General features: G+C 37.0%; 2 protein-coding genes across 4 annotated transcripts in view; one reads left to right on the plus strand and one right to left on the minus strand.

The window, feature by feature from the left end:
- Positions 1 to 409: 409 nt before the first annotated feature.
- SCOC (short coiled-coil protein) lies at positions 410 to 10422 on the plus strand (the record flags this gene model as incomplete). Its single annotated transcript, XM_081238454.1, is given in 5 exon segments — positions 410 to 565; positions 567 to 591; positions 6862 to 6933; positions 7304 to 7384; positions 8827 to 10422. Coding segments are annotated over 5 exon segments (477 nt in total). The 3' UTR covers positions 8970 to 10422.
- Positions 10423 to 16570: 6148 nt separating this feature from the next.
- Positions 16571 to 24802, minus strand: part of CLGN (calmegin) — a 45496-nt gene continuing 37264 nt past the window's right edge. For all 3 annotated transcript variants that reach the window (XM_081252725.1, XM_081252726.1, XM_081252727.1), the window contains 7 exons: positions 24110 to 24223; positions 23835 to 23985; positions 22078 to 22293; positions 20807 to 20932; positions 20408 to 20579; positions 19267 to 19367; positions 16571 to 17448 (listed from right to left, as the gene is read on the minus strand). In XM_081252725.1, coding sequence (XP_081108851.1) covers positions 17368 to 17448; positions 19267 to 19367; positions 20408 to 20579; positions 20807 to 20932; positions 22078 to 22293; positions 23835 to 23985; positions 24110 to 24223 — 961 coding nt within the window. In that variant the 3' untranslated portion in view covers positions 16571 to 17367. The remainder of the gene's footprint in view (positions 17449 to 19266; positions 19368 to 20407; positions 20580 to 20806; positions 20933 to 22077; positions 22294 to 23834; positions 23986 to 24109; positions 24224 to 24802) is intronic.

Consider the following 24802-nt stretch of genomic DNA (forward strand, 5'->3'; position numbering starts at 1 on the left):
TTTGGGAAACTAAAAATATGGAAAAGTCTGCTTTTAGAACTGAAGAACCAGGGTACTTTCTCTGTTATGTCCAAACACGTCCTTTTCTTGAATTTGAATGATTTCTCTCTCGCCCAGTGTTAGGTTTTACCAACCTCCAGGTTTTACCAACCTCCTTCCTCACAGCTGTCAGAATTTTCCACACTGGATTTCTTGACCCCATTTTCACGGACCGGCTGAGACTGAAGAGCTGCCTCGCTCGGACTGGCTTTCGCCCGCTCAGCTTAGCTTCTGTACTGTCATTGGCTGTTGCTCTTCCCGGACCCGCCCACAACGACCTCAACCCTGATTGGATGCCAGTGCCCTTTTATTATGGCAAAAGGTGGATCCCGAGGGTTAGAGGTAGGATGATTGGGGCGTCGTGTAGCTAATGCGCAGGCGTGCCTTCTTGAGAGGGGATTGGCTGGCGACGGGCCGGGACGGGGCGGGACTCCAGCCTCGGCGCACGCTCTGTGGGCGGAGAGGGCGGGGTTGCCGGTGCCAGTTGGTCCGAGTGTCCAGGCCTGAGGTGTCCTCCCGATCTCTCCCCTCTGCCGGCGCCTCAAAAGGCAGGTGAGGGCCGTCGTGGGTCGCGGAGGGCCTGGCCTCGAGCGACTGGAGTTGCGGCCTCGGTACTGACGAGAGCCTGGAGGGAGGGGCGGGATGTACGCGGTCCGGCGCACGGGGACCCGGGAAGAGCGTCGTACGGCTTGGGCGTTAGGTGCGCGGCCGAGGCCTGGCTCCCTGCAGAACCCCTGCGCCGCCTCTTTTCTCATCCTCTCGTTGTTGGGCGGAGAGGTTCCTTTGTGGAGGGCCGCCCGCGGTCCGTGGCGCGGACCTCCTGCCGCCTTCTCCCCGCGGATCCTGAGTCTAAGGCCTCTGTCCGCCCTGAAGTGGGACTGCGGGAGGGGCGTTCGGGTGTGTTGGGACCTGGCACGCCTGGACTAGCCCGCGGCTTCTCGGCCGAGAACTCGGAGACGGGGGCGGGGGAGAGGACGCGGGGGCGGGGAGGGAGCCGAGTGAGCGGTGAAACCAGGGCTGGCGACATCTTTTCAGGCTCTGAAAGTAGCTCCCGGGTTAGTTTCTCAATGGGCATCTTTCAAGCGTCCTGCTGGACAAGTTTGGGGATTTAGGATTGTTGGAAAGGAGAAACAGGAGACGTTCCTGAAAGACAGGATTTTCGTTTATATCGATTCCAGTACTATGACGTAATAATATTAAGGACAGATGGTGTGCTCTGTTCCCAACGCTGTACCTGAGAATCCAAAGCTCTGCCTATATATTCCGTGCCTGTACTCATTCACTGATTAAACTCAGTATAGCTAGCCACTCTGGATGTCTCGTTTCTGATCAAATATTTGGCCAAACGGTCACTTAATTTTGTGGAATTTAAAATTGGACTTAACCAGAACAAGTCAGAATTTGAAGGGACTTGAACAAGCCATGTTGAAAGTCGTTGCAGCTTGCAGTGAATGAAATTTACCTTCAGTTTTTTAGATAGTAGAAATAGCAAAGAAATTTGACATCAAGGGTTGCAAAACGTTTTGCAAATTTAGATTAGGGTCATATTAAAGTGTCTTCCATTGCATAATGGAAAAACAGGGACTTTATAGTTAGATCTGAGTTTAGATTCTTGGTACAGACTTCGGCTGTGAACTCTAAGGCAAGATATGTAGCCTTTCTGAGATACAGGGTCCACGTTTGTAAAGTGCCACGTCCTGTTGATTTGATGAACTAATATATGTAAAGAATTTAGTATATTAATGTACAGTGACGTTTAGTAGTCTTGCTAGTTGCATTAGTAAGTAGATGACGGATGATGAAAATCAGTTTTAGATGCAGAAAAGTTGAGAGGTTTAGGTTGGGTGGATATCGGAAAAGTCTCAAAATCTCAGGTCTCCGTTGTGAGCATAGTGTGGTGGAGTGGTGGAAAAAACTAGACTGGGACATTGACTGTATGTAGTCTTGGCTCTGTGTAAGTATTACTGTGATCTTAGGTAGGCCATTATCATCTTGGCCTTGGCTTAGTTGTAAAAACGAGGCAAGTGGACCAAGTAATTTTTAAAAATTCTTCTTGTGGCCTGAAGTAGATCTAAAAGGTAGAAAAGATAATAGCTAACATTATTGAATAACTACTGTGTATTGTTATATTTTATATATATATATATATATATATATATATATATCAACTCATAATGTTCTCACAACAAAACTATGAGGTACATACTGTTATTAACCTCATTTTACAGATGAGGAAACTGAGGCTGAGATGTTAATCTTACCTAAGGTTCCAGAGCTTATAAATAGGAGAGCTAGCATTTGAATCCAGGTAACTTAAATCCATGTTCTTAATCACTGTGCTAAACTGCCTCTTATGAAGAGCATGTCATGGTACTGTTGGGCATACTAGAAAAGAAGGTAGAGGTGTACTTGGTAAGATGATAGCCTTTGGTCACAGTTGACTGTGAGGGCATGGGAAATGAGTCTGTACTAATGCTTGCCACATTTCTGGATCCTTGTTCTTTCCATACTTTTGCTCCTTGGACTTAAATTATTAAAATAACTCTAGATTCTCTTCCACTGACCAAGGCTAGATGAAGATAGGCACTAAAATTTACTGTGATTTTTGAGAAAAGTTTTATGAGATCTGACCTCGGCTTAGGTCAGAGTTGAGGAATCCCAGACAGTCATATCCATTGCGGAGAGCTAAGGCAGATTTTGGATAAGCTAAGGCAGATTTTGGATAAGCTAAGGCAGATTTTGGATAAACAGATCAGCTTTAGCACCCCACATTTATTTCGGTGTTCCCACACTTGAGATACTTTGGTCTGGGTTCTCTCTCTTTTATTTTTTTATTTATTTATTTTTTGCGGTACGCGGGCCTCTCACTGTTGTGGCCTCTCCTGTTGCTGCGGTACGCGGGCCTCTCACTGTTGTGGCCTTTCCCGTTGCGGAGCACAGGCTCCGGACGCGCAGGCTCAGCGGCCATGGCTCACGGGCCCAGCCGCTCCGCGGCATGTGGGATCCTCCCGGACCAGGGCACGAACTCGTGTCCCCTGCATCAGCAGGCGGACTCTCAACCACTGCACCACCAGGGAAGCCCCTGGGTTCTCTCTCTTTTAATGTCAGGTTTGGATTTATGTGTAGGAGCAGAAGGAGTTGAAAATGAACTCCTAAGAGCACATCTGACACAGCATTGGATTGATAAGATGGCAACTATAGATTGAGAAGAAGAATTTTATAGTTGAAAAATTCAATCTTGTGTCGAGTGCATATTATGATGTAGTACTGGGCTAATGTAGGCATTGCAAAGTTTGAGGATTGGCCCTATTTTGAAGGAAGTAAAACCCATGGCTAAAATACTTTGACTTAAAGAGCTCAACAAACCTTTTGATCCCATATATAAAATAAATCTGTTTATGACTCTGGATGTCCTGACAGACTTGGAATATATACAGGAGTAGCGTTTTGAGACTGGTCTATTTGATCACATCACAATAAGAAAAAATTGCTACTTGTGTTTTTTTGTTGTTGTCATGCAGAGGCAGCCAGTGATACTCTGGTGTTGCACACGGCTGCCACATACAGTTGGGCAGGTTTTGCACTGTTCAGCCCTCAGGGCAATCTTACATGGGCTATGATGTGAGTAGTGCTGTCTTGGGTTATGTGGTATATCCTATAGCACTGTCCTTGCGCCCTGCTTTTGTGCTCTTGCTTCCACCCCAATCTGGACGTGTTTTTCTAAGAGTAATTTTGTATTGTTTGGGTTATATGTGGCCAAAATTTCAGAAACTGGCTTCTTTTTCCTTACCTACTACATTGGTCAGCCTGGAACACTTTGCATTTATGGAAGACTTCTGGGTTTAATTTTAGTATTAGACTAAAATACAGGCAAAAGAAGTATAACCCATCCCTATACTAGATCTGATTTCAAAGTTGAGTGCATTGATTTTGTGATTACCTGTTGCTTTGACTTGTGTATCATATCACTCTTCTCAGCTGTCAGGAGAATTCTGTTTCAGGTGTATTCTTAAAAAGACTGGATATTAGAAATCTGGAGCATTTAATATACAGGTTTCCCCCTACTATCTGAAAGTAGAGCATTCCTACCTTTTGTAAGCTGAAATGGCGTAAAGTGATGAAGCAATTATCTTAGGACACATCTTGCTAACAGATGCACAAAATAAATAAAACACTCACAGACACAGGTCAAAGCTGTGGTGGCTTGAGGCTGAGCTGCTGAGTGTAGTTCTCAGGGAAGGAGCTTGGTGTCACTGCTCAGAGTGAGTGCTGCCTCTGTAACACCTTGCTGCAAAACAAACGCTGAATGCTATTTTTGTTTTTTGCCTTTTTTCACGAAAGTGGAAATCCTCATCAGATTTCTTTTGTTTAGCAAAACAGGTACTAATATAGGTCTTTTATACAAGCGAAGTGGCATAAAGCAAACTTTTAAAAAATGGGGAATACTTCTCTCATGTAGCAGGGGAGATAGCCAAGTTGAAGTCTGCTGTTGCTGAGTATTCCCAAGATCACTTACTTTTGCTTTTGGCTGTTACCTCTGTCATCCCTCCCAGACAAGTATCAATAGTTGAAGTGGTATGAAAGTGCTCTTGTCTCGGGGAAGGGCCAAATAAAGTTTTCACTGCTAGCACTCTTCCTCTTCAATTATAAAGACACATTGATTGAATGGAGAAGAATAATTTTTGAAGTGTGGTCTTTGAATATTATTATACAAAGCATTTAATGACTTAAAAAATTTTTGAAAAAAATTCATAATCAGTCTATTTGGATTTATGTGTGTGTGTGTATAGATATATATACACATATACACACAATTTATACAGTTGACCCTTGAACAACGAGGGTTAGGGGTACCGACCCTCTGCACGATTGAAAATCCACATGTAACTTTACAGTCGGCCTGCCATATACGCAATTCCGCATCTGCAGATTGAACCAACTGTAGGTCGTGTAGTTCTGTAGTAGTATTTACTGAAAAACATTTGAGTGTAAGTAGACCTGCATAGTTCAAACCCTTGTTCAAGAGTCATCTGTGTGTGTGTGTGTGTGCAACTATATCTATCTATCTAAAACTTTTTCTGAAGTACAAAGAACCTGAGAATTAAAACCAGTGAGGGAGAGTAGCGCTAATGCTGTAAAAGTGGGAAGACTTGGGGTAGATGTATTAAGCATTATTTTTAGTGTTACTTCTTTAATAAAGCTATGTGTAAAGGAGGTTTAATATCTTTCTTTTTTAGACTGAGTGATATCTTACTTGAGAGGTAGTTTATACATGTGTACACTGAGCATTCTGTTGCCATGTTCATGCCAGCATCTGAAGTGTCATGAGGGAATATACAATATACTGATCACTGTTTTGATTGTGATTCTAGTTCTGGTATGTAGACATCCTTGTTCAATAGGTTTGGGTTCTACTGTTCAGCATATGGAGGCATAACAATGCCTTGGGTATAGTAGGTGCTCAATAAATACTTGTTGAAAGAGTAACAACATTGACTAAGATCTAAGTTGCTTCACTGAGTAAATTAGATTGGTTAACAAATCTGTTTTCAGTAATAATCTGGTACATTATTTAATAAATTTTGAGCACATTGCATGTGAAATGAATGTTAGCAATAGAGCAGAACATGTTTCATAAGGATTTGGAAATTGCTCTAATATTTTGGAGCCTTTTATGGACACAAGAAAATGTTAATATTTATTTACTCATTTACATCCTAATTAATCTATTTTAACTATAACCAGGAGGTGACAAGTACATATTTTTCATTTAACCCATATTAGTGTTTCGGATAACTAGTATTTTTCTTTTGAATTTTATGTTTAAAAAGTGTTAATTGGTATATATGAAAAAATGTTTTAATAATGAAGAATATTTTTAGAGAGATTTGTCTTCCTTGCTGCCATTATCCTTAAGGTAAGAGCTTTTTCAATTTGCTGTGTGTTCTTTATCCATACTAAAGATTTTTCACATAATTTACATCAGTGAATATACAATGGCATAAACATTCTTTCATGTTATTATAGTCATAATTATTTTTAGTAGCCACTCCATTAGAAATGGCAACTATAATCAACCAGGCTCTGAATGGACAGTTTATATTGTTTCCAATTTACTGGGTTATAAATAAGGTTGAAGTAAAGATTTTTATGGATGTAATTTTTTTCCTTAGGCTAAATTTCCAAGAGTAAAATTACTTTGTAAAAAATATTTAAATGTTTTTGTGAATCTTGTTTATTACTGTACTGCTTTCCAAAAATATTACGTTTAAAATTTGTGTCCAATATTTTGTGTTAGTTTTTCCATAACTTCGCTAGCATTGATCATCTTCTTTTAGAAAAATATTTTACGAAATATACAGTGGTATTTTATTATGCATTTCTTTTTTTTTTTTTTTTTTTTTTTTTGCGGTAGGCGGGCCTCTCACTGTTGTGGCCTCTCCCCTTGCAGAGCACAGGCTCCGGATGCGCAGGCTCAGCAGCCGTGGCTCACGGGCCTAGCCGCTCTGCGGCATGTGGGATCTTCCCAGACCGGGGCACGAACCCGTGTCCCCTGCATCGGCAGGCGGACTCTCAACCACTGCGCCACCAGGGAAGCCCCCTATGCATTTCTTTGACTACCAAGAAACTCAACATTTTCTCTTATTTACTTAATACTTCTCTTTGTAAACTGTAAATTTCTTTGCTTATTTCCCCACTGGGTATTTATTCTTAGTAAAGCATGTGAAAGGGGTCCTACTGGGTCACTTAATTTTCTTTTGAAAAACACGCTTATATTTCATTACTCTATGTGTCTATGTTTCTAACTTTTTCTTATTGCAGACCATTCATCAAGAGTTTTGTATCCAAGGCCCAAAAGTTTGTTACCGAAGATGATGAATGCTGACATGGATGGTATGTTCTTCGTTTTCCTTTTTGTATGTTCCTGGTTTTGTGGTGCATACATTGCTTTATTAAGCAATAGAAAGAGCAGAGAATCAATACTTAGAAGGCTTTGATCTTGGCCAGTGTACTTATTTATAATCCCATCTAGTTCTAGAAAAGATTTAAGGCAACTTCCATTCTTTAACTATGAGATGGCAAAACATTTTACCTTCACCTTCGTGTCCTCATCTGCCATGTGGGATATAACCTTTTATTTTACAGGGCTCTTGTATAAGTCAAGTAAGAATGAATATAAACCATTTTGCAGATCTTTTAAGTGCTATACTACACAAATGGTAGCTAATATTAAGAGTAAATCTGAACCTTTTCATTACAGCAGTTGATGCTGAAAATCAGGTGGAACTGGAGGAGAAAACACGACTTATTAATCAAGTGTTGGAACTCCAACACACCCTTGAAGGTTAGCTTGCGTTTTGTATTTTTCTTGACTAACATCCAGGTAATTGAAATTGTAATTGTAAGCAAATTGCTAAATTTGTTCGTTACTGTGCACAGTTTTTAAAACTATAAATTTCAAAGTCTACTTCAGTAGTTTTTTTTCCTCTCCTGCCTGTAGCTTTGGCTGGTGATTTCAAAGAACAGATACATTTCAATAAGGAAGTCAAATAGTGTTCTTATGCTTCCCTCTTTAAGGTCTAACATAATGAGCCCCATTTAAGTCCCTGCATTGTGTTACTAAGTCCACTTTAATAAAGCTTATATGAGAGTAAAATCAGTGTATTAGCCTCGGGGATTATAAGGGAACTGATCTGAGTTTTTTCATTTTCTAAATGTCTTGCATAAAATTAATTCCACCAGTGAAACATCTTTTGGTTTTCAACGAAATTAAGAGGTGGTGGTGGGTTTTTTGTTGAAATCAGGTTGAGCAGATCATGTCATTCCAGTGGCTTCCCATCTCACAGTTAATGGAAGCCAGGTTCCTCTCTGTAAGTCTCTCACTTCCCTTTTACCTTTCAGTCCTGTCACATTCCCTGACTGGGACACTTCAACCTCCTTGCTGTTCTTTCAGCAAGCTTCTCCTCAGGGTCTTAGCAGTTGCTGTTCCCCTGTGCTTGAATCTTTTCCCCTAGTCATTTGCATATCTATGTGGCTCATTCCCTTACTTCCTTTAGGTCTCTAGCGAAATTTTCTTAATCAAAATAGCTATCCCTGACTATACTGTATCACAGGACAACTGCCCTTGGCTTCCTGTGACCCTTACCCTTCTTGCTTTTTTTCCTGACCCCCACCCACCCTAAGCCCCATTAGAATGTCAGCTTGTTAAGGGCAGGGACCTTTTTTGTTACTGTTGCCTCTAGAACAGTGCCTGTCTCTTAGAAGGCACCCCAGTAACTTAGTTGCTGAATAACTGAGGTGTGGTATCTTCTTTTTTTAATCATCAAGACCTGCTCTTTTGAATTTCTTGCTAATGTAAAAATACAAAACGATCAATTGCTTGGAAACTGACTGCCTATATCCAGTATGTGAATTCAGTTATGTTCACCTACTACACTGTCTTAAATATTACTAGTAAAGACATTATGGTTTTATGATGATATGAACCAAAATTCACATTTTAAAAAGTGTTTTTTTAAATAACCATTTTAAGAGTTAACTACTTTACAAAAATGCTGTTTACAAAGAATAACATTTAGTCTAATGTGAAAGCTCTTTTTAAGAATTTTGGCTATTGATTTGTACTCAGTTTATTTTCTTTACCTTAACTTCTAAAGTAGTCTGAGTTTAAAAACAAAATTTAAGGATTGTGGTATTTCTTTTAAGAATGAATCTTAATAAGCATTTTATAATACGGAGTCATTGCCATCATTTTATTGACAATGTGCTTTTTTATTTTCCATATAGATCTCTCTGCAAGAGTAGATGCAGTTAAGGAAGAAAATCTGAAGCTAAAATCAGAAAACCAAGTTCTTGGACAATATATAGAAAACCTCATGTCAGCTTCTAGTGTTTTTCAAACAACTGACACAAAAAGCAAAAGAAAATAAGGGATTGATATCCCTTATGTCTATGGAATTGCTGCTGATCTTTTTTTCTTTAAAACTTGGATAGATTCCAAAAGTTATAGTACTTTTGTTTGTGGCTTCACTGAGTATTTATGAAGATAATGTCAGATCTAAGCAAAATTAAGAGCGTAACAGAAGACTTCCATGAGTTTGTGTATTATGTTAGTCTATGAAAATGTGCAAAGGTATTGTAGAGACTTTATAATTAGAAATGCATATATTTATGAAACTTGAATGTTATATCAAATTTGCTTTGATTTATAGGTTTAGCATTGTCTTTTATTATAGGCATAGTTAGAGATAGAAGAAAATAACCACCATGTTGTGAAAAAGTGACCAAAATCACGTACTGAATGCACAGCTTTATATACCCTGTCCACCATCGTGTGCCTCTTCTCCATTTGCTTTCTTCCCATTTTCCTTCCCCTAAGGAAAAAATTGGTTTCACATTTGTAAAGAGTAATTTCAGTAGTTAATCATCTAAGAGAGTAGCCCGAACTCTGTTGAAACTTAACCAAAACAAGATATTTTCTCAGTTTAGGGCTTATTTGTTATATTTAGTAATAAGATAGGATAGTTGGTTTCTGTTTAATCAATTGAAAACAGGGGCTATAAAGATGAAGATTTTTCTTTGAAACTGAATTATCGTATTGGGAAGATGTGTTGTTAAAAACTTCCTTTGCACAAAATAATCCACTTGATACCTGAAAAGATGAGCTCTGGTTGTGTGTGCGTTTGAAATAGAAAATTTTGAGGAAATATAGAAATAGGGTAGGAGAAGTATTTAATACTTGGTAAGTACTTATAACCAACTCCAAATGTTTTTACTCCAGATTTGTGTTATCTCTGGCACAGATTAGATTTGGGGGGGGGATATATAAGAAAATGGATTAAGTTTGGCTAACCTTATGTAAACCACACCTAGAAGAGAATAAAATTTGGTCTCAGGTTTATTTGCAGTATCCAGATGATCAACTTTGCAAAGTCCCTTAAAAAGGTATTAGTATCAGAATCATGAATAAAATGGGAGAGTATTACATGTATACTAATTGATGCTTTCTCAGTATTTTATCTCACTACTTCTCCCAGAATTTTCTGTAAACCCAACTACTGGTTTGCAGAGTTTTAGTCATTTAACACTTTTTTAAAATTTAGTTTGTACATTCCATTTAGTAAAGAAATCTATCAGAAGTAATGTTAAAATATTAAATAGGAAAAGAGATCCACTAATATAGTTTATGGTTATTAAATTTAGGCTAATCCTGGAATAATCTTAATGTTTGTATTGGTGTTAAGATTTGATGACTTTAGCTGTATGAATATATAATAGTCATACTGCAAACATTTTGCATCCCTTTGTGACCTAATTTTTAAACATTTAAAACTGTGTTGCCATTATGCTTTGCTGTTTAATAAAAAGCTGTTTCAAAAATTGCATGTGTTTTGATATTATTGTGTAAGTAACGGATATATACAGTGGTGCAGTGGTGTATCGGGGTTGTTCAAAGCCACAGGATAAGTAGCGTATCCTGTGTAAGTACCAGTTACTGGATGTTTAAGGGAATACTATTTTTCTTAAACTAATTTATTTGTATTATTTTTGGCTGCATTGGGTCTTTGTTGCTGCATGTGGGCTTTCTGTAGTCGCAGCGAGCGGGGGCTACTCTTCATTGCGGTGTGCGGGCTTATTGCGGTGGCTTCTCTTGTCGCAGAGCACGGGCTCTAGGCGCGCAGGCTTCAGTAGTTGTGGCTCGCGAGCTCTAGAGCACAGGCTCTGTAGCTGTGGTGCATGGGCTTAGTTTCTCCGCGGCATGTGGGATCTTGCAGGACCAGGGCTCGAACCCATGTCCCCTGCATTGGCAGGTGGATTCTCAACCACTGCGCCACCAGGGAAGTCCGGGAATACTCTTATTAAAACAAATATAGGATATTATACCTTAATTTAAAAAATAAAAGAATTCAAAGAAAAAGATCCAAGATTGCCAGGGGAAAGGTGGTTGTATTTTTTAGGTTAGGCTAAGCTCTTGTAACGAGATGCAGTGGTAAAAAAAACGCAGAAGTTTCTCTTCCAACTAATGGTTCTGAGGTGAGCATTGTAAACCAACAAACAGGCTTTGTGAGCTGGGGATTTCCCTGCCATTTTCAACCGTGGCTTCCAAGTCACACTAGTTATAATCACCATTCTGATTTGCAGAAAAATGCATGGGGTACACATGCAGGGTTTATGGGTTGGGCCTGCCTGGCAATGGCTCATGTCTTCTCGCATTCCCAAGGGCGTGGGGATTTAGATGCAAGAGTGGCTGAGAAATGTCGCTGGCTGGAAGCCATATTCCAGCTACGACTTTATTGTGGAAGCCGACAGGAGGAGGGTGGCAGCTTCAGCCACAGCCCTCTTCTCTCGCTATTAAGTATCTGCGCCCAGCCTTCTTCCCATACACACAACGTACTCAACCTCTCCTCATCCACTTACTAACTCGGCTCTAAATCCAGGGCCTCTGTCAAGGTCTGTCAGTTGTAGATGTGACTCTTAATAGTCTGACTGCCTCTAAACTAATGACAGATTATTTGCTCTGCCCATTTATAATGGTGTAGTGGGGATAGGATACCTAAATAAAAACTCGAAATTTGGACAACGGAATAAAGGGAAACACATCAAAGCAGCTGTGGAATACTCCTGGGAGAGAGACCCTGTGAAGATCCTGTCTCTGATAGTGGATGAAGTTCCTTGATTAGACCCCGACTGTAATCTCTGGCAAGGGACTACCCTTACCCATTGCTCTCCATGGCTTCCCCCCACTGGAAAGTTATTCCTTGTCCATTCCCCCGCCCCCCACCCAGGACTCTGAAGTACTTGGGAGTGTTCCCCTCATGGGAGTTGTGAAAGCAGTCCGCTTCGCGCTGGTGTGAGTCTGCCGCCCATCGTTTGTAGGCCAAGCTCACGTTTCTTGGGCTGTACAATTCCCTCAAAAACAACCTTGTTGTCGATAGGCTTCAGTTCCATAGGCTAGGAATGACAAGCTCTTTTCTAGACCAAATTCCCAAAGTTTGCTAGCTTTCCTTCCTCACAGGACCCTGCCTCTCTTTAATGGAGGCTACTTTGAAACCAACTGAAAATAAGACTGCACTGGGACTGCAACACCCAGGTATCACGGCAGGGCTGGGTCCCTTTGATTGCCTTAACACTTGGAAGAGAAGTCTTAACTGGCCTTCCCCTTCTACCTCCCACACCTCAAAGATAAAACCATTTTGAACTTTTTCTGCTATTCAGGGTACAGAAGCAATTAGTTTTTCTAATCTTGTGAGGTACCTAATATGTGTGATCCTTCTCTATTCCCTTCCATCTCTGCTTGGACACTGGTAAGTTCCTTCTTGCAATACCTTGCTAAAAGCATCAAGAAACAGCCAATTCATTTCACATTTTGGCTTATCCAACTGCTGTCCTACAGCTGTTAACTCAGGTGACAAAATGTTATCCGAAATACATGCCCCACCTGCTCGTTATATGAATGGTAAACCAGTGCTATATATTCTGTTTTCGTTATGGCAATATCTTCAGGACGTCATTTCTGTATTAGAAATACAAGTGGTAAACAGTGTGCACAGGGACTGTGCCTAGCTTCTGATCAAGACTCTCTCCTTGACCAAACTTTAACCAGGTTCTTCTGAGCCCTCTTTGTCTAGGCCTCATCTTAGGCCCTGTCTTCAGCCTGCCTAGTCCAGTTTTAGTAAAAGTCCTGCTAAGTGAATCTGATCACCCTGCCTGCCTTCAGCAAGAATCCTGTTAAATCAGCATGGCAAGCACCCTTCTACCTTCGATGTCTCCTCTTAGGAATTTTCCATCCACCAACCCTGCCCGGACCCACTCTGCTCAACGACTATAAACCCCCAGCTGTCTTCACTGTATCTGGAGTTAAGCCCATTCTCTCTCCCCTATGGTGGTAGTCTTGGCCCTATTGCAATAGTCCTGAATAAAGTCTTCCTTATTGTTTTAACCGGTGTCAGGATACGTTTTTAATAGTGATACTTCCTAGCTCTAAATGCTGGTGGCATGATGACTGGCAGGGATCGCTCTTCCTCAGGGTGTCCCAGTAGAACTTCCCTCAATACTAACACTAGTATTCCATCCAAAATTTGTCCTCTTTATATTCACTTTGGACTTCACTTATAGCAAGTTAATACAGCTCACAATCCCTTATCTGGAACTCTTGGACTAGATATTTCAGAATTTGGAATTTTTCATTTCATAAAGTATTATGACTCATATACCAGTACAGCTTGGGGCGGCACTTGGAATCAAATACATTAACATTTTTTAGCGAAATATATGAATTTAATACTAAGTTACGTAAGTAAAGACTACAGATAGCCTGTCAGGGAGGTCAGGTTTGGCTGCCAAATGAGTTTTGATGTCAAACATGAAAAACTTCAGATGTACAGAGATTTTTGGAATTTGGAATTGTACGTGTAACGATAAAACAATTTGTGGAGAAATAACCAAAATCATCCAAGCATGCAGTTCCAACCAGTTTATGTCATATTTATATTCCTGATCAAGTCCTTTCTCCAAACGAGAAGTGAAAGGTGAATTATATATTCTAGAATTACTTTTGTGGTCCAAAACAAAGCAAAATTGATCTTAATTCTTTAGAATGCAGTCTTTCTTTACTTTCCCCAATAATTTTGTTTTTCCCTATCTTGAGTTAACACCCTCTAGTGGTTGTCATCAGATATTCAATGCTGATATAATCAAAATTGCCAGCAAAGACCAGATATTACTTAGTTGGTGAGACCACTTGTACATCATGAAAGAACAGAGAATGTGAAAGGTTAACTAAATGAAAGGTTAACAATTGGAAGAATGACTTAATTGCGTCTAGCTACTCCATCCTAAAAACAAGCTACAGTCTATTTCACTTAAATCATAGAGATTAATGGTATTTGAAGATATTTACTATAACAAGGGCTTTATGTTGGCTTTAGGACCTAATTTAACATATAATGGAAGGGGTATTGAGGAGTGATGACAGAAGCTAAAGTAATATATTGTAATCAATTGTATAATGTATTGGCCTTGTTTTAAATTTTCTATTATTATCTATAGATGGCTTATCAAATGTTTAGTCTAAGTAATTAAAACTTGAAATTACTCCAAAATTTTACAAAAGATGTAAAACGCTATTCATTTAAGAAACACAAAATATGTGGTAAGATACTATGTTAGGTGTTAAAAGATCATTTAAAAAAATTATCCTGTTGCCCATTTTCTCTATTGCTTTTCCATGTATTTGGATCTCTACAACCTTCAAATGCATTCAAAAATACATTTTCGGGCTTCCCTGGTAGCGCAGTGGTTGACAGTCCGCCTGCTGATGCAGGGGACACAGGTTCGTGCCGCAGTCCAGGAAGATCCCACATGCCGCGGAGCGGCTGGGCCCGTGAGCCATGGCCGCTGAGCCTGTGCGTCCGGAGCCTGTGCTCCGCAACGGGAGAGGCCACAGCAGTGAGAGGCCCGTGTACTGCAAAACAAAAACAAAAACAAACAAACAAAAATACATTTTCTCTCCCATCAACCTGCTTCATCTGACCTGTCAGATTAGGGATAATTTTATTTCCTTAACTACTCACAGCTGTCATACTACGGAAATGGGAGCTATAATTTGGGAAGAGATTATTAGAATTTATGTAGAAAATGCTACTATTATGTTTAAATAAATCTTTTACATGAGATTTAAGTAGTTATCCAATATTAACCATATGATAATTCATCTCTAAATCCTGCTGAAGTTAAAAACAGAACCACAATTGAAAAGAGAACAAAAAAGCTTCATAGGTACCTAGAGTGTAATATATTTATGTTTTAACTATTCTAAATAGTTTTCACTGAAAACTATTAGTTTTCTAAATTAGTATTCTAAATTTCCAAGGTACATTATATTCATTGCTAGTGGTTAATTTTAACACGTAAGCAGGTTCATCCTCTGTGTTTTGCAAATGTAGAGTGACACTTTAAAAAGGCTCCTTGTTCTAGTAGTATGTATCTTCCTAGAGGAATGACCAATGGAAGCAAGGTTACCTTAAAAAAATGTTCAAGAAAAGGGAAGTTACTTTAGCCTGGTCAAGTTAAAAAGCCTCTAAAAAGGCCAACTGAAATAAAGGGCAAAATACATTTATTTTTCTCCTTTATTAGAGGAAAGGATGAAACTTAAATCGTTTTAAACAATAAAGTCACATTATGGTGGTAAAAGGAAAAAGCCATTTCGTTATTAAAGAAGACTCTATGCTTTGTCTACTGCATGGATCTAATACACAAATTTAAACCTATCAGGCATGGTACATCCACAGAGGGTACATCCACAGGAAGGAGCAGTGAACTGGCAAAAACTGGTTGCTCAGATTTTACCACTACAAGCTCATGGAGTTTAACCAAATGTGAAAGTTAAAATTAATCTGCAACCAAGAAAGCAAAAAAACACTTTAATAATCTTTAGAAAAAAATGATCATATATAAGACACTTGTCGGCAAGAAGTTTTCCATAAAGTTAAGAAAGGATTTATCTCATGAAGTAGTAGTTTACTTTCAGAAACAATCTCATCTAGAATCATTCAATATGTCTAGTTCACTTGGACATTCCAAATACAAAGCAAGAAAGGGAGTCCTTGCAAGATGTGTTAAGTTTAGTCAGTTTTAAATAAATACAAATATAGTTAACTACATATTAAGATTGTCCACCACCAATTTATGGAAAGTTCAGAACACAGCAATGGAATAAAGCACTTATATTCATTTTCAGTTCACTCCCTGAAATAAGGAGTGAATAGTGGTTATACTGGCTGTGTTTGGCTTCCTTTATGTCAGAGAAGCTAGAGGCTCCTTTTCCTTATACATAAGCTTTAAATCTACTACTGGGGAGGGGGATGTACAGGAGGCAGGCTTACCCAAGGATGGGATGTATATGTCCATGAAGGAATCCAAAATATTACCCAACTAGTATACAGTTCTCTAGATAGTTGGTGTTAAAGTAGTTCCATGGTCTCAAAGATTTAGATCACCTTCCAAAGGGTCTGTCACCCAAACATGAAAAATTCTTAAGTATGTTAAATGGAATAACACAGCTCTACTATAATGTACTTCTGTGACTTTTGGTACCTACAGTTGTTCCTTGGTATCCATGGGGGGTTGGTTCCAGGACACGTGGCAGATACCAAAATCCACAGATGCTCAAGTCCCATAGTTGACCATACTTATCTGCAGATTCTGCATCAGAGGATTCAACATACCGTGTAGTACTGTAGAATTAATTGAAAACAAAATCTGTGTATAAGTTGGACCCACGCAGTTCAAACCTCTGTTGTTCAAGGGTCAACTGTGTTTTAAAAAGAGGAGCAACAGTCTACCATAGAGGCAGCTTTGAAGCTAGATGAGACAACAGATTTGAATTTGTCAGAAAATAGATTTGACTTTGTCGGAAAAAAGATAAAAATACAAAGCATGATAATTGATATCTATTAGCCATTATAATCTCTTAATGATCAGATAAAAGAAAGACTCCCCAATAATAATTTACCTATTAAAGATGGTATCATTTAAAGAAGAAAAAATATTTAAATTTTATTTTCAAGAGCCATGTAGGCATAAGCAATCTTGTAAACAGAGTAAGCCATTCTGGCATAAAACAACTGTAACAACTTCAAAAAAATCTGTACACCATTTCGTTTTGATAAACCTCTTATCTCTGTATTCAAATATAAGTATGCTGCACTATTGACCAGTGATTCTATGAGTGACACACAGACATTTCAGTTTTGTTGATTGTCTGTCAACAAAGCACCTCTTTAAAGAACTCTATAATTTACGTGAACAATGAACCATAACTATAATTTGACACAAAGTAGGTAAATGTGGGTCACATACAACACTTTCAATTATTGATAGAAACAAACACAGAAACTTTATTGCATTTAGCTCTGTACAACAGAACTCTTATTTATACTATGGAACTACCAGTTATACTGTAGTATAGCCGTTTAAGGGGAAATTCCAATAACTGATTCTTCCAATAGCAGTGAAGTTGCTGCATATTATTTTGCTCTGTAGAAACCAAAACTTTCTCCAAACTATTAAAACTGTGTAACTTCTAATGCTATTAATCTCTTAAAATTTGACATGTAATGTGCCACTTTTCTTTTATTCTAAATTCAAAGACCAGGTTAACTTCAAAGTTTTTTTTTTCTGAAAAATAAGATTAAAATAAATGTCTGAAAGAATATCATTGCTAGATAGTAGAAACAGGATGTGCAGATTGAGTCAAGTTCAGTTCTGGCACACCGACTTGAGAATGCCAACTCTCTATCTTAGGAATTAAAAATACTTGAATACAGGTTACTCCTTTCGTACTCTTCTTTTGCGTACTGACTTTACTGGCCCATCTCCAGATCCTGTGCTCTCATCTGCTTCCCTCATCTAGGGAAAAAAATATGAAAACGTTTATTTTCATACAGTGGGCAACTAGTAGAGAGTAGTAAATAATGTATTTCTTATTCTCTAAAATACATGTTTCTAACAAAACATCTTTATGTTTATATATATCTTTATTTTTATGTTCCTTTACCTAATAACTGATCAAAAATGTGTATATAAATTGATGTGTTTCAATTTGTTCATCTTTTGCCATGATTACATTTTTAGAATAACTCTGTTTGTCAAATATGCATCTGACAAGGAATAATGCTAATAACTCAATTCATGATTTTATTTCATGATTTACAACTTAACTAATGTCATGGTTAATTAAAGGTTACATGATATTTTCATTGTGGGATATTAAACATTAACTATACATCACAATGTTTCTGTAAGTAATGAATTGCTGAGCTGGTTTTACAGAGACTTTTTCAGAACTTCTGGTACCTAATACTTTGAGAAAAATTAACAGAGAGGAAAGGGAAACATTAAACTTATGGTTTGGGCTTTTTCTCTCCTTTAATTCTTATCCTTCCAGAATAATCGTTTATATATAAATTAAAATTGTATAACAATAAAATAATGCAGGTGTTATACAAAATAGTTATAATTATTTCTAAAGGTTATATTATATAAAAATTGATTTATTTTAACTCACTGACAAACATATAAGAAGATTAAAAGACTGAAAAGATGGAATTTAGATACTTTTAAAGGTACACAAAATATTTTACAAAGCAAAATATAACTAGAATACACATTCAGTGAATGATTCCAAGTATTATTATTAAAAGAGTGACAGCGGGAAACAAGGACTGTTTAAAACTGTTCTGGAAGAAATTATCTTCACCCAGCTCCCTCTAAATAAAGATATTCATACTAGATAATGAGCCCCAAAACCCATTTAAAAAAAAACTCACTAGGCAGTTAAGACCAGTAACCAGGTATATGTACTGAATAAGCTTTAGAAAACAATTAAAACAATAACAACAGAAGTTTATCTGGGAGATTTCTTCAAATAAACAAAACAGCAAGTTTATCTCATCACATGCAACAGCCCAGGCATAACGGACCTTTACCCTACCTAACTCTAAGCTATGAGAGCGCTGGGGACAGCGACCAGCAAGTTGGGTTATGCAGCTCTTAGAGGGCTAGAGAAGCAGAGAAAACAGGCTTGGGGGGGTATATACTAGGTGAAAGAAGAAAGCTCGGGTTCTGAATTATACCTGGATGGTTTCTGATTCCGTAACTGACTATAAAAAAAGGCACTGTGGAAAGTTCTATCATACATCAGGATGGAAAAGGGGGCAGACATATCAAGTTAATGAAAAACTAGTTTATTAAAGATTTGAGAAAAACACCATTACCAGGCATAGTACTCAACTACCCAATGAATGAAATCTTTCAAAATGTTACAGTTAAATAACTGTGACAGTGAGAATGTTTTCACAATGGCTAAAAGAAAATTGTCTTGTAATAAACAGAATTACTTTTTAAATATTCAGATGGTCTGCTTATTACACCTTTCAACAAAACACTTTAATGAAGTCATTTTTTACAGACGTAGCTCTCTCTTTATATTTTGTAAACCAAAGGCTTACTTTATACTGTTTCATTAGGCATTAAGAGGACATAAATTACATTATTTTCATGCTTTCCTTAAGGATACATTTTAAAGCAATATGTATGCTCTTAAGAAAGCTGGGAGAAATATGGCAAAAAATTCTTCAAAAACCAGATTGCTTTTATTAAATATTTTTTTATGGATTAACAGTCATACATAGAAACTAGTTTATTTTCTGTTAAAGAGTTGCTTACCTCATCCTCTGATCCAGACTTATTTGATTTATTACCTTCTTCTTGTCCTTCTATGGTTTCAATTTCTTCTTCACTCTTTTCCTCAGGTTCACCTTCCTCTTCTAGAATTTTTTATTAAACAGATTTTATTAAAGGCAAAAACTTGAATTAGAATTTTGCTACTTAAAGTATTAAATAAAAGTGGAGGGATGTATTTAAATTCCAATATTTAAAAGCAATTTCTTCCATTAGACATTTTAAAAAATTTAAATAGAAATATTTAGTTTACCACATTTTATAAATAAATCATCATATTTGAGGAAAGGGGCAGGTTTAAAGAATTTTAAAGCACTCAGTCTGTATGTAAAATGAAAACCAAAGAATGTGTGTGTGTGTGTGTACACACATATATGAAAATATACGTGTGTGCATGTGTGTTTTGAGAGAGTATGTTTTTTAAATCAACTGTTTCATCAACTATTAAGTTAAAAACAGTGCTCAAGATATAATTTAGGTTATAAAGGGCTCATTCTGGAGCCTGGCTTGGGATGCCTGACAAATATCAATAGTTTTATTGCTACCTCAATGTGCATAAGGAAGTCACACTGGAGAGGCACCAAAAAAAGCCTCAGCTGTCTTCAGTTCTAACATCTTTTGGAGTTTAGCAGAGGGTGGGAAGGGGACGTATGATTCAGCAATCCTTTCAAGAGATTAAACTATTTGTTCTACATGATAAATTATCTGATAAACAACAGCCCTTGGGAGACTTGGTGTGGATTTTGTTGCTGCAATCACCTGCCTTAAACCGATTACTATTCTACAGAAGCCATGGTCTGTACCTCCCATCTCATCCTTGGAGGGGAGAAAAATCTTTGCAAAAAGCTACGGCATATGGGATTCATACTTGCTAGGTTCTGAAGCAACTGAACAATTTTTACACCTCTTTCTTCCTAGAAAACAAAAGTCATACGTTGGATGTCTGCTCAGGTACAACCCAGGCAAGGATGTTACTCCTCTTTGCCAGTCACGCCTTCTTGGGGATTCAAATGGTATACATTTGACAATAAACAAGTGCAACAGCCAGTGTTTACCACTTAATCTACTATTTTAAGTGAGCTTTGCCGAGCTTTGTCCCCATTATTAATCACCATCATCGTCTTACCTTTTTCAAGAATTTCACCATCACTTTGCTGTTTTTCCTCTTCCAAGTCTTCCAAGTGTACTGGTTTCTCCAGGGCTGCTTTCTCTCCCTCCTTCTCTTCTTGCTCTAGTGCTACCTTTGTTTGTGGTTTACATATGTCCAGTGTTTTGAACTCCGCATCTTCATATCTTTTCTGTCGCAGTTTAACACAAGCTATTTTTACTAAAAGCAAAGCACTATTTACAAAAAGACTTTTTTACAATAAGTGATATCATAGTGAACTATCAGTAAAAACTTACAGGCAATTTAGTTTATTACTTTTAAGAGCCACGTGCTCCAATATAGAACTCCTAAACACTAAGAGATTTTTTTTTTTTTTTTTTTTTTTTTTTACTGTTGACGAAAATTCATTTTCTTTACCTTCACTTTTCTTGGCCAACAAAATGAAGTAATTAATGCTATTGGGAGCACTGCCATCACAAGATAAATGAACCAAAGCCATGGGCGCTCTTCAGTAGCTGCCATCAACTGTTTGTATAAACTAGGCTAGAGAAGAAATAAGCATAAAAAGGCATATAGATTTTATAAACCTTCATTCAGAAATACAGCCTACAAAAACAAAAAACTTATTTCACCTAGGTGGTTTTATATTAAGGAATCATGAATTTGTAAGATAAAAAATATTTTATTTTCTCATTTTGTGCTTCGTAAAGTTTAAACAATTATTCACATGCATTGCTGTTTGACACTTCGTAGTAGAAGGTACATTATACTATATAGGTGAATATTGCTAACCTACCAGCAAGAATTAGGACAGTTTTCTCTTTTGGTAAGTTTCAGGATAGAACTACTCTTTATGGATGTGTTATCTGGTTCATTTAGAAGTACACAACTCTCTGATAACTCATCCTGTACTTTTAAAAAACTTACTAAAAAAAAAAAATCAACCTGATAATCATTGTTTTCTTTTTCTTGTTTATTAACAAATTTTACACACAACCTTCAGGAAGGAAATTGTTTCTCTTACTAAAATAAAATCTAAAATCAGCAAATGTTTTAGTTAAAAGAGTTTCCAAATGAGAATCCCTTTACCTTTACTTACTCTTCTGATGGTTTTTGCTAATATCCAAAGAGACCTAATGTGAGGTACACATTTTTCTTTACAGTAGTTGGTTTTAAATATAGATTCTCCAAGATGCATTGTGTTGAAATACTTAGCTTATTCTTTTCTAAGTAGTGTTAAGATTTGGGGAAAAAAAACTGGAACATAATAATATTAAATTTTAAAAGTTTCTATACTCCTCTAAGTGAAAAGTAGTTAAAGTGAATAAAGAATATTTAGATTACTGTTCCCATTTAGGCCTTAAACTGATAGGTGACAAAGATATTAAGTCTCATTTCTAGTAGTAGTAGTGGTCTCATTTCTATAACCATCAAAAGGCACTCAATCCCATTATGCTATCATAATTTAATAAATGAAATGAAGACTTACATATATATAATTCATTATTAGTTTATAATGAAGCTGAATCATATTTGGTAAAGCTAAATACTCTGTCTACATAAATTTATTTAGATATGTTTCTTTAGCATTTAGTAATTATTGCACATTTATTTACCTTTTTAAAGGCCATTTGTACAACCTATAACCAGGACCACATCCTATTATTACCATATGGTAAATACTGTACCTCATTATCATTTTCTATCATTATTTTCACTCCCCAACCATCTGCAGCCCAGCGATCTGCTACTTCCTTTTCCGAACAAATAATAAAATTATCAAAGTAGATATCAGAGGTCATGGACCAAAGCTCTAAACCAAGAGCACGGAAGGAAGTCAGAAGAAATGGGTGACTGTCTTCAAAATAATCTGGATTAGGAATTTTTCGAGGACTCCAGATACCCTGTGAGAAAAAATAATTCAAAGACATTTTCAAATAAAATAATTATAAATGTTACTCAAGAAGTAGTTGGTGTTGAATGAAATTAGCAATACTAACTGGAAAAAAGAAAACTTTAACTGATAATTAATTCATTAGTAATTCACTAGAAATAAAATCTTGTTTCTTCTTATCCGGAACACGATGTTCCCCATGAAATATATCCTGTACATGATGTTCCCTATGAACAATGACTTTAAACTCTGCAAAAGGGGACTTCCCTGGTTGTCCAGTGGTTAAGACTCTGTGCTCCCAATACAGGGGCCCTGGGTTCGATCCCTGGCTGGGGAAGTAAGATCCCACATACCACAACTAAGCCCACACACTGCAACTACTGAGCCCGTGCGCTCTAGAGCCAGCACGCTGCAACTAGAGAAGCCTGAGCGCCACAATGAAGACCCAGCGCAGCCAAAATAAGTAAAATAAATAAGTAAACTGCCAAAAAAAAAAAAAAAAAAAGAGGCAGAGTGAAAATCCAATACAGAAACTTGAGTAATTAAATTTCACAACTGACACTGTATTAGACAAGTTGGGGTTTTTTTAAATTTAGTAAAGATATTCAAGGCAAGATTCATTACAATTGTTCAAATCAGAGATCACTGTATGGCAAAAACGGAACCGCACCTTTCAACATATACTCGGGATAGGCATCAATAATCAACCATGGTTGAATCTCAGAACAATTATTCAACACAGAAGTTCCATTAGATCTTGAATGATTAAATTCAACCAAATCAAATAAATTGGACAATATGATCACTCACTGACTTATTCCACATCACATATGTCTATTCTGTGCCAGGCACTATGCCAGATGCTAGGATACAGTGGTAATCAAGGCAGACATGGTCCCTGCATTATGGTGTTTAAAGTCTAATGAAGGAGATAGATGTTAAAAAAGTTACCAAAACAGACATTTTGTGATAAATACTCTAAAGAAAAACTACAGTGAGCAAACAGAATATATAACTGTATATATAAAATAAATGTTAGAAAATGTCAATGAATAATTAGATAAAACTAGAGGGTTAAATGGATAACATAAGGACTTCTACCCCCCAAACTAGGTATACTCAAAAAATATCTGATTCATATTAGGGAGAAAAATTCAATTTTAATAATACCAGAGAGTAAGGAGCACATTAATTAAGCACAGACTTTAATTACTAAAATGTACAACCTGAGTCTTCTTGATCAGAAGTCACTTCTTATATTTAATTCTAAAATGAAATTTTATTCCAAAGTGATCATCAGTATAAGGAAAAATATAGTATAAAGTAACTTATCTTTAGTTCTTAATTTTATTCCCCCAGAAAATTAAATAAGGAATGTTTCACTTTTTAAACATAAATTAGTTGGAGTCTATGTTCTTTGACTTCTTAAGATAGCTAAGGCACACTATTATACAAATCAAATTTCCTGAAGTTAACATAACATTATCAATAACTAGATAAATAGCACAACATTTTAAAGTTTACTATGGGACTGGAACAAGTGGTTATTACCTGGTAGTTAGGGTTATCTATCATTGGAGGTCTCCATACTCCTTTGTATTTTGGGTTATCTATCATGGGAGGGCTCCACTCACCACACCCAATCCGACATGCTGGATTAGAAATCTGAGGTGCCTCCCATTCTCCATCCATGTCTTCATTCCTTAGGATATTAGAACAAAGCAAATGGAGGAACCTCAAGTCTCTCCTGTCAGTCATATAAACTAGTAACAAAAAAGCAAGTAAGAAACATATGAAATTGACATTTGAAGATGAAAAATGCTTACCAGTCAATGGGTTTTTCAGCATTAGGATCTGGAATAAATTTCGGTTCATTATCAAGCCAGCCATCAGGTTTAACAACACTTGAATCTTCTATTTGGGCAGGTTCACTTTCATCCCTGTAAATACAGTATTTTACGCTAATTATTAATTATTCAAGCAGTTTAAAAATGCATGCTACAAAATTCATAAGGTACCAAAAGGCATTTCCTACCCTGTCTTTGTACCTACTACCTCCCCTCTCTCTCATCCACCTAAATCTTCTACTATACACTTTTTAATATATATTACTTGTTATGTTCTATACACACATGCACATATGTATGTGTGTGTGTATATGTATATATATATATATATACACACACACACATATATATATATATACATACTTTTTTTACACAAATGATAGCATTCTATACAGAGTATGTTAGACCTTGCTTTTGTTCACTTAAAAACTCATTCATCAACAAACATATATGGGATGACTACTGCATGTCAAGACTGTTCTAGGAGCTCTGTTTTATATAAATATATATCTGCTTCATTCTTCTTAACAGTTGCATAGTTTTATGCTTTGTGAATAAATCATAATTTATTTAATCTATCTATTGTTGAGAATAGTGTTTTCAAAAACTTACTATGATGAATAATGCTATAATTAATATCCTGGAATATATTAGAAATTAATAAGAAATTAG

The sequence above is a fragment of the Mesoplodon bidens genome, assembly GCF_964165515.1.
Source record: "Mesoplodon bidens genome assembly, chromosome: 1".
Taxonomy (NCBI): Eukaryota; Metazoa; Chordata; class Mammalia; order Artiodactyla; family Ziphiidae; genus Mesoplodon; species Mesoplodon bidens.